Below are 13,354 nucleotides of genomic sequence, written 5' to 3'. Positions count from 1 at the left end.
TACCACAACAAGCGGTGACCTACAGCTAGAAATAGACTAATCTCACAACGTTACAGGCAGTCTGAAGACAAAGAAATCCTCCCTATCTCCTTCCAGTCTCTCATATTGGTATGATTTTTCTTCCATCATTCCAACCATACAACTTAAGAACATCCTAGCCCAATGAGAGGAGACAAATGATGACTAAGATTACTCATCCTCTTCCTCATCAGACTCTTCCTCGTCGGCTTCAGCAAGCCATTCGAGAAAAGGCTTGGCAGCCTGACGAATTTTTCGAGAGGTGTTCTTGTCAGTATATTTCTTGCTGGCGTGAGTACCCCATTTGGTAACCACCTCCTCGCTAATGAGGTCATGGTGGTAGTACAGCTGCAGAATTTTGACAATCTGCTGCAAGAAGTCCGGGTTCGACTCGGCCAGGGACCCAAGCAGACGCTCAGTACCTCCCAGCAGCGCCTTTTCGTGACGCTCAGAGTTGACGATCTGCCAAACATGTTAGTAAATCAATGGTATGCGGTTCTGTCGCTCAATACGCCCAGCACATCTCATGATATACATACCTGCTTGAGCATGCCAGCGCGCTTTGGAATCTGGACGCAAACATCCTTATCAAAGACAGTCTGAGCAAGAACCAGGACAGTGCGGTGCTTGTTTTCAATGCCCATCTCCTTAGCCTTGAGATAGATGTTGATAGAGTCAACCCCGTCAATGCCACCCTTCTCTTCAGCCTCGGTTTGGATCCAGGTTCCAAACTCATCGTAGACAGTGTTGCCGCCCTCACCGTCGTCGTCCTCGTCGTTGAGGCTCAGCTTCTGCTTGAACTCACCGGGAAGTTGAGCCTGGCGGGCCTTGACAGCTTCCTCGCTCATATCCACAGCCCATTCGTCATCCTTGACCTTGACAGCAGCATCCTCGATGGCCTCAGCCTGTAGCTTGTTGAACTCATGGTCGCTAACAGCATCGCCATTTTCTTCATTCTCGTTGGAGCCATTCTCGGAGCCTTCGTCGCCACCACTGGCATGGCCGTTCTCGGTGGCAGTGCCGTTCTGCTTGGCTTTCTTGGCTGCTCTACGCTCAGCCTTGTCCTTCTTGTTCTTCTTGCTGGGCTGGTTCTTGAGAATGTAGCCACTCAGCTTGAGGCGCAGGTCAACAGCGGTACGCTGACCACAAGCCTTGCAGTCCAAGAGAATGCGGTCGTTGTCAATTTTGATGTCGGTCTCGGGGTTCTTGCAGCTCTTGCAAAGAACAAACTTGTTGATGAAACCATCGAGGTGGTCCTGGAGCTTTCCAGCCTCATGAGCACCGTTGATGATCCAACGGTCGTCCTTGATGTCATCTCTGGTCATGGCACCAAGTTCGAAGCCAAAGTATTTCATGATGTATGACGCAGGACGAGCAAGAGACGCAGCGACGCTGGAAACGTTGACAACAACGGTCTTGATACCGTTACCTTTTCCCTCGACTTTGGTCTGCAAACGCTCCATCTTATAACGATAGAAGGCGTCGCTGACATCGCGGCGAACGTTGATGAGAGACATGATGGCGAGTTTCACGGTAAGACAAAGACGTGGCTCTTTTTTTTTGGTGTTTTTGTCGAGGTGGTATAAGAGTTGACGAGAAGTCGAAGTTGTTTGTGAGAATCTGCTGTGAAGCGAGTTGCAAGGGGCTCTAGAGCGACGGGTTCGGCATGAAGATGGTTTCTGGGCTTGGAAATAGTTGACGAAGACGGTTGAGCAAGAGGAGATATCAGGGCTCAACAAGACGATCTATGTTTGACATGGGGCAAACGGGACGGTATCTCGGTAAACAGTAGGGTAGGCATGAACTCGAGTTTGGGAGTCTTCAGCCGTCGGAACTGATGTTTGGGCTACAAGGTTTTCGCGGTATGCGAAATAACTGCAGCTTGAAGAGGGGACTGGGTAGAGTGAGCTGATCGTGCTGATACATAAACAGCAATATGCGCCCGATAGTCGCTAAGTGTTCTTGGTTCTGCTATACAGTGAGGAAGTTTCAAAGTCTGCACGAGGGGAGAAATTAATCGTTGACGTTTTCAACCAAGTCTCGGCGTAGTCGAGTGCGAGAGCAAGATGAACAGGTGTTGTGTGTGTTTCTGGCTTGCGGAAAGCGGGCAAGAAAGTTGAGGCTGTTGCTCTGCGACCGATGGGAAGAGTCAACAGGCTAAACGACGGCTTTACTTGGGTGGTAAACGAGGATTGCGATTGCAGCGATAAATCCGGCGACGGACAATAGACTTATCTCCGAACAAAGGTGAATTTTGTTGGGTGTCAGCGTGTGGGAGAAAAAGGCAGGATGAAAAAGTGAATGGGACGTGGGAGGGACGGAGAGACAAAATGTGGACTGGAAATTCTGGCAGAGATTTCGCCGTTCGGCCAGAGAAGCAAGGTGGGGTTCCGGAACTTTCGAAGGCAACCAGGCAAATGCAGTGCCAGGAAGGCACGAGGTGAGGTGAGGTGGCGTTGGCAGTTGCCTGGCTGGTCCTGACATAAGCCTTTGTGCTTGTGCAGACAAGTGACACAAAAAGCTACAAGGGGTCTCAATGACAAATACAGAACAAGGCCGTTTGTATATATGTTCACCGTAATAGAAAGACCTACTGCTTGATTTGATCGTGACCTTTTTCGTTGAGCATGGATATTATTGCCAGGAAAAGAAAAGATGACACCAGGCGATTAAAACAAGATCAGAGGCAATGCCTGCGACCAACCGCACGAAGCACTGCGGAAATTGTGAACACAGCAGCCACGTACTCAGAGCCAGAAAATGAAGTCAATTCTATTAATAAATCGAGACCTTGTGGTGCAAGCAATCATTGCCGGTGACTCGATCACGTGACTGGGCCAGGGGATGCCTACCAACCTACCTCCTACCTACCTAGGTACCTAGGTAGGTACCTAGATGTAGTGCCTCGGTGAGTCGGTACTCAAGTTCAAAACTAAAAAGAAACTAACCGCAGGCCTGTAGAGAAAGGCGCGTAAAGAGAAGTTCACATGTTCTTGGAGATGAGTAAACACCAGCTTCAGGAACAGCTCCTAACCAGAAGCCAGCCGAACAAACGGTTGTTAGGTCGCCCGATGTCCAAGACGTGCCTAGGCCGCGTGTGCCCCGAATCAGGGGGAGAAAGAGGCACAAGGTCGCCTCCGCAAGGGCATAATAATTGACTTTATAATATCATGTCTTCTGCCCTTTTGCCTGCCCTTTCTCCCTTCACAATTGCTTTCTTTGTGGCAGTTCCCAGTGCCGTCGTCACCACCATGACGATAACACGGAACACAGACAAAGCCCGCAAGCTCATAAAACTGACTTGTGTACGTCGAACATGAGTGAGTCCCTTGGCTCAGGCGCTTGCCTACGGGTTGGTTCATCGTCTTCTGTCCGTGTCCGTTTGTGTGTCCATGTCCGCTTCTGCATGCATTTGCATCTGCATCATGTACTACTACTACTAGTAGTTGGTCCTCGGAACTGTCGCCGATTCGTCCTGCAGGCCAACCGCCGACATGATGATGCAACAGATCAAGGCCTACCAGGTAGGCATGCCTGCACAATGCCCGACATTGCCGTTTTGGACATGAACATTGACAGCGGCACGAGTCGCTCTTCTATCAATACAGATGGCGCCGCTCCATTACTCCATCCAAAGCCCGCGAGTACAATGTCAACATCCCACATACGCGTGCAGTCGTGCCCAGACTCGGTCGGCCAATTTTCAGTGTCACAAACATCTCGAGATATCTCGCTGCCACGTCCCACGCTCCACGCCACGCAGCCCATTTATCCTCGTGCTCAAGAAACGGCTGCCCAAGAATCTCCAGGCCCAATCAGACCAAACCATCCTGAACGCAAATTGGGCACACCGGAGGTTCAATGGCCCCTTGGCGTCCGCAGGCATTGCGCCACGTATGGCAACCAGAGTCGTACAACCGCTGCAACGGGTTCGCTATTCTCTATGTGTCTCCGTCTCCAGAAGCCGTCATGTATCTGGGCCGCTGTCTCCAATCGATGCCGAAAGAAAGGTGAGGCTGGACGGGACATCCTTCGTGGAGTCGTTTCTACGGCGGCAGACGCTCAAGGCCTTCAAGGCCTTTAAGATCCCGGCCACAACTTACAACATGTAATCGCGCGGGGCTCGGATTATTCTAGAAAATCGTACAACTCCATCGACTCAACGACCTCAGACCGACCTTGTGCGACCCTGGGGTTGGCAATGGCTAAATTTACTCAGAGCCGCCCGTGGCCTTGACATCATCAGGCAGCCGATGAAACTGGAGCAGGCATCTCTTGCCCAATGGCCGAGTCGAAATGAGCTGGTCCGACATGGCCATGGATTCTGCCGTCATGGAAGGATCCGGCGTCGTGCTATATCGCGAGTAGACGTCCCTGAGCAGGGTCTTCATCTCGGCAATGGCAAGGCTAGAAACGGGAAACCAATGCCGTTAGCATCCTGCGGGTGTGGCATATCAGGGACAAGAAGCAAGACGAAAATAAAGGCACGCAACTCACTGTTTGCCGATGCAGCCCCGGCCGCCGTTGGAAAACGCAAACAGCAACCGACGCCTATCTGCGTCCCCCGCGGCCGCCATCCATCTGTCGGGGTGAAAGGCATCAGGGTCCGGGAACACGTCCGTATTCGCGCGGTGCACAGAGTACGCCTGACAGCTGACGATGGTCTTCTCGGGGACGTGGAAGCCGTCAATGGTTCGGCCGCCCTGTGGCACGAGGCGAGGCAGCGACATGGGAATGGCAGGGTAATACCTAAGACCCTCGCACAGGACGGCGTCCAGGAACGGAAGCTGGTCGATGCCGGCGTCGGGGTTCCTTCGTACCTCCTCGGACAGTCTGCGCTGCAGGTGAAGCGACCGAGGCTGGGAAAGCTCCCACATGAGGAAGCACAGCGTGTCGCCGGTGGTGTCGATGCCGGCGACCATGTGGTCCAGGCATTCGGCGGCCATGTCGATGTGGTCGAGGTCGCCTGACTTTTCCTCCAGCCGGCTCATGAGCGTGAAGCTTGCCGCATCGGTGCGCTTGCTCGTCTCCAAGACGTAGTTGTCGGCAAGGGGCACAGATCGCGGCTTGACGAACAAGGATAGGATGCCAGCAAACAGGCGGTACAGCGTCGGGCTGTAGTGCGAGATGAGACGATCTGGGAGGAGTTTGTTTTAGCATATCTGTGGTATTCTGGATTCTGGCTTTCAGGGCGAGGCAGGGACACGTTGGCTTACTCTGCAGACTGTCATCTGCCGCTACTTGGTGCATCATGTCCTCGTCTGCCCTTGTCCCAATGCAGTCGGAGCCGTTGGGGTGGAACAGATGGTGAGTGATGCAATCACACGCATACGCATGTAGAGCTTGATGATGGTTAGCCGTGTGGGAAGGAAGCTGTTTTAGCGAACAGGCTTGTTAGAAGAACATACAGATCTGTGAGCCGTCAGCATCCCCGTCTCATTTATTATTATTTATTTTTTTCTGAAAAACCGGACTTGGCCATGGTCAACTCACAAAGATGTCGTTGGCAGAATCACCCGCCTGAGTGCAGCGGTGCAAAAAGGCTCTGGATCGCGCCTGGATGCCGTCCAAGGAAACACTACGCATGACGTTTGTATTGGCATATCGGTCTGCGAGGATCCTCTTCCGCTTTGCATGCTGCCACCAGGCCTTGTCGTCAGTAGAGCATGTTGGCTGCTACACCGTCTCACCACTTACATCTGCCTTGTTCAGGATCGTAAACATGGTCCTATTATTTGAACAAGACGTGTCAGAACATCCCTCCTGAAAATTTTGGCAACCGAAAGAAATAAGAAACAAGGAAGCAAACCTTCTCCCGTAAATCGTAAAGAGGTTGTAAAAGTCAGACTTGCCGTAGCCGCTCCCGCCAGAGCAGTATATCTCCTTGAGGGCCGGCCATGAAGTGTAGGACACTTCGTTGGGGGAAATCCGCACGACAGGACCGTATCTCTGATGCAGCTCATGAATATAGAGCGTCCTTTCGGCACTGATCTCCTTCCACTTCAACACCAGAGACGTGAAGAGAGATATGGTCGGGCCGGGCAGCTTTCGGAGCGGCGAGGCGAGGCACCGGGCCAGCTGAAGAGTTGCCAGGACAAAGGCCGCGAGCACCAGATACACGGGCGAGAAGGGCAACATGATGGATTACGTTGACGGCTTGAGTTCAAACTCGAAAGTACGGGGTGGAGGGTTGAGTGCCTGGGGTTGGAAATGGCCCGTCTCTTATCAACGGTCCAGAGATACAGCCATCGGACCCTCGGCGGCGGCGACTCGGTGTGCTCCGTCGACCAACTCGAGAGTTGGACTGTTTAACCACATGTGCGGTGTACTTGGTGTCTGCTAATGTCAGCTGGTCTTGAAAGGAGACCTCGGCCAATAAGTCAGTGCACGGCGCTCCCCGCGGCATCCGCTAATTCCCCCCAACATTTGAAACTTTGTTTCTCCCCCGCAAAATGGCATCCGGAGACTCGAATGTTGAAACACGAACTTCAATGTTGGGGTATCGCAATTCGGGGTGGTGAACCCACGCGCGCCACCCAATTGCATTCACCATTTTGTCAGTACTGTGGAGGCATCGTGCTGCTAGCAGCTTATTGGCGGCCTCATTGCCGTTCGTCTTGAGTTTTCATCTTTAATCACCTCCGACATGCCATTAGGGGTTTAGGCGCCCCGATGGCTGCCCACGCTCCATGTCCTTTCTGGCTGCGATACAGGATGCCCTACCCGGGACCGCTGCAAAGCATTTAACCAGACGTCAGAACACGTTTTGTCCGGAGACTTCCAAAGACGCGAAACAATTCAACCAGAAAAAGTTCAGTGCACGTACAAGTGACCAGCCAGGGTCAATGAACGTCAATGTGTTAATCGAGCCTAGCTGTAGGGTAGCTAGAGCTGTGGAACTGGACGGCCGCAGAGCAGAGTAATCACGGGACATGCATGCTATTTGCTACATTGGGCAAGATGAACAAAATAAAAATAAAGTCGAATGGCGAACGAAACCATCTGGGTACTATGGAAGTTCCTTCATATACCCGACCGTGTGTGTTTGGGTAAGATTGCCGCTTGCAGGTAGCAACACGGCATGAAAGCATGCGGCCTGTCACATCACCATTCAAGGCCAGACACACTGAAAAACATGCCCAGGCGTTTTGATACTGGAAGTATGTACCTTGTTCGGAGTAGATTGCGAATAATATTACAATGTAAACACACGCCATGACTCACCATGACTCGGGGTACGGAGTAAGCAGGCGGGAAACGCTTCGTTGCTGGCCAGCCTTATTGGCCATTTCGCATGCAGAATGCCGTGTCAAGTTGTGCCCAAGTCACTATTATTAGATGTTATGTAGTCGTGGGTTTGACAGTGATATTTGTGCCACCAACATGTTGGGGTTCAAAACGGCGTGTTGTTGGCGAGAGCATGGACGCAACTCCTCCGTGCCACAAGCTGTTTGTCTTCAACAGAGGCAAAAGAAAGCCTAACTGGTATTCTGCCTTGGGTTCAAGTTGTGTGCGTTATGTGCGGCTTGTTTGCTAACCCTGGCACCGGATGAAGTCGATATTTATATGATGCGCAGTCTGACAGGGAAGGCAACTTGCCCATCCTCCAGACATGGAATACGAAGCGTCGAAATTCAATCAACTAATGAAGATCCCAATGACGACACTGACCATGTAGAGGCAATATTTCGTCATGCTGCACATGGACGTCAATGCGCTGTGTTACAGAAGATGTCTCTGCATTCGGCCGTCGCTATTTTCGGACATGAGCGCTGATTCTGGCTTCCCAGGGTCCGTCAGCCTGTGCAATGCCTTTCAATGCCCATCTGCAACTGCAAATCTTGACGGAGGAGTAGGATGAAATGCACAGTTAGACCCATGTGGTTGTCGTATGACGGAGCACACATTGAAGATCCAGTAATCCAATAATAGAAACACCCCCATCTAGGATCAAACCCTGCCTGAATTATGACCTTGGCTCCCTGATCCACAGGGCGCTCCAATCCGAACCGCCGCTACGGAGTACTCAGCCGTTGAATATCAGACGGTTCTTGGACTTGCAGAGAAGCTGCGAGGTGGGAGCTGAGTGGCGCAAGCTCAGCTCTATGAGTTCAAGCTCCAAGCCGAGTGTCTGCCTGATGGAAGGAGAGGTCGGAGCTCTCGAGGTTCAGCGACAGGAGGTCCTGGGTAGAGGGAGCGGGCAAAGTGAGGCATCAGAAAGCTCCCCCAAGCAGGCAAAATATGCTCAGCCTCATCGAAATTTGATCGTTGAGTGCTGACCGTGTGTGGTCGCCCTCCCCTCCTTCTTCGTCTCTCGAGTAGAGCGATTGTGTCCGAGGTATCCTCCATCATTCATGCTCGTCATCGTCACCGTGCCTCTTGCCCGGTCTGTTCTAATTCCGTGGACGTGGAGCTTCGCGCCTTGCAACTAGGATCGTCACGATCCGGATCAGGACCAGGGCATCAACCAACCCACGACACAAACTGCGCGACGCAGCATAACGCGACAGGCGAGACAACCGTCTTGTCCAGCAGCAGGGATCGGGTCTGTCCAACTTGACGAATTGACGGGTTGGCGAGCACACAGGAGGCCAAGAGGCCCCAGCACAGCCCTCTCGTTGTCGCTGGCTGCATGATCCATCCATCACTTCGGACTGAGCCTCCCCAAGTTTGCCAACGGGGACCCGTGGTCCGTCTCCGTCTCGCTTTGCCGTTCCTGGATGGTTGGCTTGGACTGTCACACTGACGCCGGCTTGTCCAGCCCGCTTATGCTCCCAGTACTCTGTACCCCAGTCTCGATTGAACCAGTCAAGCTGTCCCTACCTGGAGGTGAGGGGTTTGGCAGAGCTGTGAGCCAAAAAAAGGAGCAGACGGTTGAGCAAGGCGTCAGAGACAACTCACCTTTTGCAGACTTGCCCTCGAGGAACAGCATCAGAGTCGACCATCATCACCATCGCCGTCCTTGCGCGTCCCCTTGCTCGCTTCTCGCTCCTCGCGACCCGCCTCCGCCACTCTCCGAGTCCTCCGCGGTGAAGCGCATGCGCAGGCCCATTGACGAGGATGCCGAGCTTTGGACGCCTAAGCAAGCACAGCAACCGATCGCAGCACACCTTGCCCGAGCAGCTGTCGACGGGAGCTGCGGCTGGCACAGCACCGGCTTCACCAGCACCAGCATCGGCCCCGGGAGCGCTGTCTGGCGCAGCCCAAACCCAAGCCCAAGCCCAAGCCCAAGCCCAAGCCCAAGCCCAAGCCCAAGCCCAAGCCCAGGCCCCGGCCCATGTCCAAGCGCACCAAGCGCAGGGCCAGCAGGGAGGTGGTGCCCTGACTGCTGGTGCAGCCCAGGCCGACTCGCCTTCTGAGACGTCCCTGCCGCCGGTCCTGTCCTCCGCTACAGCCCCGGGCTCCAGCGACCACCTCGACACTTTTGTGGACGCCCGCGCGCCTCCTGCTTCGACGCAGCAGCAGCAGCAGCAGCAACAACAACAACAACAGCATCATCATCCTCTGCCCCCCCCTCCCCCCGTCCATCTTTTCAATCTTCAGTCCTCGGGGGTCAATCCTCCCTCCTCGCTGCAGACATCGGGCCCGGGTGTCTCTCCGGCTTTTGATGGCCACCAGTCGCCCACGCCAGTAGACTTCGACCCCTCCGTCAGCCGCTCACAGAGCCAGCGCTACGGAGCTTCCCTCACACCGCAACACCACCAATTCTACGGAACCGCTTCGGGGTCCATCGACGACCTCCCAGGAAGCGGTGGTGGTTATCACCAGCAGCCGCAGCCGCAGCCGCCACCGCCGCAGCAACTGTCGGCCCCGGCGCCTGCTCCCCAGAAACGCTCGACTCGCAAACTAATCAAGGGCATATTCACCTCCAGCCGTGACTCGCACGACACTCACCATCACCAGCAGACGCCGCCGCCGCCGCCGCCTTCTGGCTACAACCCTCCGGGCCCCTACGATAACACAACTGGACTTGCTCGGAGGCCGTCCAAGAGGGTGAGCAACCCTCCTAGCTTGAAAACCAGCCCGTCCCAGACGACACAGCTCTCCCCTGACCGCGATTGGCAACCCAAAGGCACTGGCAGCCAACAGCCGTCACCGCTCCGTGAAGTTGGCGAGGTCGACGAACATCCATTTTACACGCACGGTTCTAACCTTGACTCCCCAATACAGGACTCTCGCATTCTTTTGAGCAACAACGGCATCCGCCAGGTTTCCAGTGAACATCTCGAAACGTCACCCTACGACGAGGTCTATCAACCACCCGATCACCCTCCCCCACACCAACAACATCAACAGCTTCGCAACCAACAAACCCCGCCCCCGTTGCAGCAACCGCAACCGCAGCCCCTGCAACGCCAAGGGACGCTCCGAATCCAGGAACAGCAGGCTCAGTACGAGTCGCAGCAACAACTCCAGCAGCAGCAGCAGCAACGACACGGTGCTGGTTACGACCAGCAATCCGAGCAGGGCCATCAACAGCCCAATTTCCACTACCCCACCGGCTCTGCTCCGGGGTCCTATCAGCCTGGCGGGGATCCTCGACTCATCACGAATCAGCTTGGCACTAGCCAGCAGCTTCAAAACCCCGAGACTATCTCTCAACTGTCTCACGAATCGCCCGTAACCGATTCAGACCCAAGGTCTGCCTTTCAGCAACACCCACTGCAGCCATCCCAGGCGGCCAGCCTTCACACATCTACTCCGTCTCAGGATATTGCTGCCAACCAACCACCCGTTCTAGGAGCGAACACGCAGGGTCAAGATCCATTCGCAATGGCCCCGCCAGCTCCTGGAGGCGGACCGCAAACCGGTCGTCGTGGCCAGGACGCTGAAAAGGTTCTTCGCGGACAAGTTGACCCTTCTGGTCCACCACCGGGATACCAGCGCCAAGGAAGCGTCTCTTTGAATGCCATGGGTCCCATACCGCCACTTCCCGGCCAAGGTGCGCCGCCGAATTCAAGCTATCGTGGTGAATGGGGTTCACAGTCTATTGATACGTCTTCAGGTGTCGACCAGGGCCGAAATAGCCCCCAACCCTCGGACCGAGACTCCGACCTCGACAAGCAGTTCAAGGAACTTTGTTAGTCTCACTCATCTGTCTAATGTCATTCTAGTCTTAGAAGCAGCAATAGAGAAGTATAAGCTAACACGTGACAGCAAATAAATACAAGCACGTAAAGCGGTTGTACTTTGAGGGCAAAACCCAAATTGAATTGCTGAACGGCCGAGTTGAGCAGTTGCAAAATGCTGTGGCCAACCAGCGTATGTCTCAGTCACGCACGGCTTGGGATGACAATGAATACTCAACGAGGTTCAATCGCCTCAATGGGGCCATCAACAACCTTTCCTTCAATATTCGAAAGGATTGGCGCAGCCTCCCTTTATGGATTAACAGTTTTGTCAGTGCAGATGCTCTGAAGACTGGGAAGCAGGAAATGACAGCCATTGGGCGCGCAGTTGTGTCTAGGTGGCTGGTGGAAGAAGTCTTCAACAAGTGCTTCCACCCGGCTCTGGACACGCAGCTCAGCTCGCAACTCAAGGAGATTGAACTCAGCATCCGGGAAAACTCGTATACTATGCAACATCAGGAGGAAGTCAATGCTCACACGACAAAGGTTGTCAACTGGAGAATGGCCACCTTGGATGGACTTCAAAAGCGACTCAATTCAAACGCAGCAGCTGACAACCGAGGGATGCTAATAGGCAAGGTTACGAAGAGCCTGACAACCTACCTCCATCAACACCTCGTTAACCCGCCCCCGCCCGGTGTGGAGGGCAGTACGTCCATGATTGCCGAGCTGGCCGTGGCTATTGCAGCTAACCTACCTCTGGAGAGTCGAGATGTGTCCATCATGTACCCATTACCAGGAGACTTGGTACAAACGAATATGATGGAAGTTGAAAAGGCTGGGTTACCGCCGCTGGAGGGGCAGAAGGCGGATGCAGATGCCGATTCAGATTCAGACGAAGATGATGTAGATGAAAAGGACAAGGGTGGCAAGCCACGAGGAGACAAGGGGAAGCCCGGTATGTTGCAAAAGAGAGCTCTCGGCGCAGGTCGACTCTGCAGAGAAGACAGCAATGCCCCCGTGACAGAGTCGACAAATGCTGACCAAGATACCTCAGGACTGTCCAACGAGTTCAGCAGAGTACGGTTTGCAGGATTCGTCGCTCTAGAAGTCAGAGGACGCCAGGTGCTCATGAAGGCACCGGTCTGGACACTCTGAAAATAGTCACGTGTAGCATACAGCATATTGCGAAGGCATCTAGCGGCATACTGTACTGGGGGTGAACATGTCTAGTGTTGTTTTCATTTCATCAATTGGCTGAATACCGACATGAGACAAGAGGCAATCAAAGTGAGGCAAAGGAAGGGAGTGGGGGGGAGGAGGAAGAGGGAAAGGAAATAAGGACCACTTGCATACATCTGTTGACGAAGACGGGCGCACAATCTGATTGATACCAGGGAAAGAAAGGATATCGTGGTTGAAAATGAAAGATGGGGGAGGTGATGAGTCGGTAGCCGTTTGGCGTTGGATTATGATTATTTGGCTGGACAAGGACGGAGGCCGACACGGCGGACAACTATGAAGGCAATTTTGTTTTTAAGGCAGTTTCGAGGATGCTCGGCCTCAAAATGATTTTGTTGCGATGTCTGTTGCCCAAAGGGCCGATGAGTAATAGTGAGTCCATGATGATGATGAAAACAATGGGGCAGTCGAAGTCAATTGGGAGCAAGAGTCACACTTGATGCAGTGGCGAGGGAGGGGCTTGTGCCGCGATTGAGTCACAGGCTGGGGCCGGCAGGGGCCAGCAGGGGCCAACCTGGGCCAACAGGAACTGATTACCGTAGAGATACTTTTGTATTCGTAGTTGAAGCCTTTTTTTTTTTTTTTTTTTTTTTTGGCAGATTCCAATCTTACTCTTCCGACCTTGGCACGTAGTTGGACAGACAAGACGGGGGGCTAAGAATGATGTGTTATGTATGCATCACGGCGTTGTGGCACTATTTGTCGCGAGTACATAGTGTTCCGCCTGGCGGGTAGATCTCGGGAGGCGCAGGGTTGCAAGCGTCGAAGTGGCAGAATCACCATGTGCTTTGGAGCCGCTGGCGTTGATATGCAAGACAGCAAAGAACATTGATTGAAGCGAAAAAAGAAATCTCCGCACTGTAAACAGCCAATCTTGGCTGGCCAAGACGTGAACCGGAGAAGCCAGGCTCACCAAATGACTCCTTAACTTGGCAACAGGTTTGTTAGTCAAGGCGTCAAGTCGTTGCCGCCAACCAGATGCCTACTACCTAGGTAGGTAGGCAGTTGCAGTGCAGGTCGCACCT

At 53.6% G+C, this 13,354-nt stretch overlaps 3 protein-coding genes across 3 annotated transcripts; 1 reads left to right on the top strand and 2 right to left on the bottom strand.

The window, feature by feature from the left end:
• Positions 1–189: 189 nt before the first annotated feature.
• On the bottom strand, positions 190–1,535 carry TIF5 (Eukaryotic translation initiation factor 5; the record flags this gene model as incomplete). Its single annotated transcript, XM_014686833.1, has 2 exons — positions 190–480; positions 558–1,535. The coding sequence occupies 2 exons, from the start codon at positions 1,533–1,535 to the stop codon at positions 190–192; spliced, it is 1,269 nt and encodes a 422-aa protein (XP_014542319.1).
• A 2,694-nt stretch (positions 1,536–4,229) lies between these two features.
• On the bottom strand, positions 4,230–6,156 carry gsfF_1 (Cytochrome P450 monooxygenase gsfF; the record flags this gene model as incomplete). Its single annotated transcript, XM_014686834.1, has 6 exons — positions 4,230–4,425; positions 4,516–5,155; positions 5,235–5,391; positions 5,512–5,667; positions 5,716–5,746; positions 5,828–6,156. 6 exons carry the CDS (start codon positions 6,154–6,156, stop codon positions 4,230–4,232), a joined length of 1,509 nt encoding a protein of 502 aa, XP_014542320.1.
• A 2,922-nt stretch (positions 6,157–9,078) lies between these two features.
• Positions 9,079–12,245, top strand: G6M90_00g087940 (uncharacterized protein; the record flags this gene model as incomplete). The annotated part of the gene is made up of 2 exons (XM_014686835.1): positions 9,079–11,098; positions 11,176–12,245. 2 exons carry the CDS (start codon positions 9,079–9,081, stop codon positions 12,243–12,245), a joined length of 3,090 nt encoding a protein of 1,029 aa, XP_014542321.1.
• Between the last annotated feature and the right edge of the window lie 1,109 nt (positions 12,246–13,354).

This window comes from Metarhizium brunneum, chromosome 5 (genome assembly GCF_013426205.1).
Source record: "Metarhizium brunneum chromosome 5, complete sequence".
NCBI lineage: Eukaryota > Fungi > Ascomycota > Sordariomycetes > Hypocreales > Clavicipitaceae > Metarhizium > Metarhizium brunneum.
Note: the sequence above shows the minus strand (reverse complement) of the source record. Positions and strands in the feature narration are given on the sequence as shown.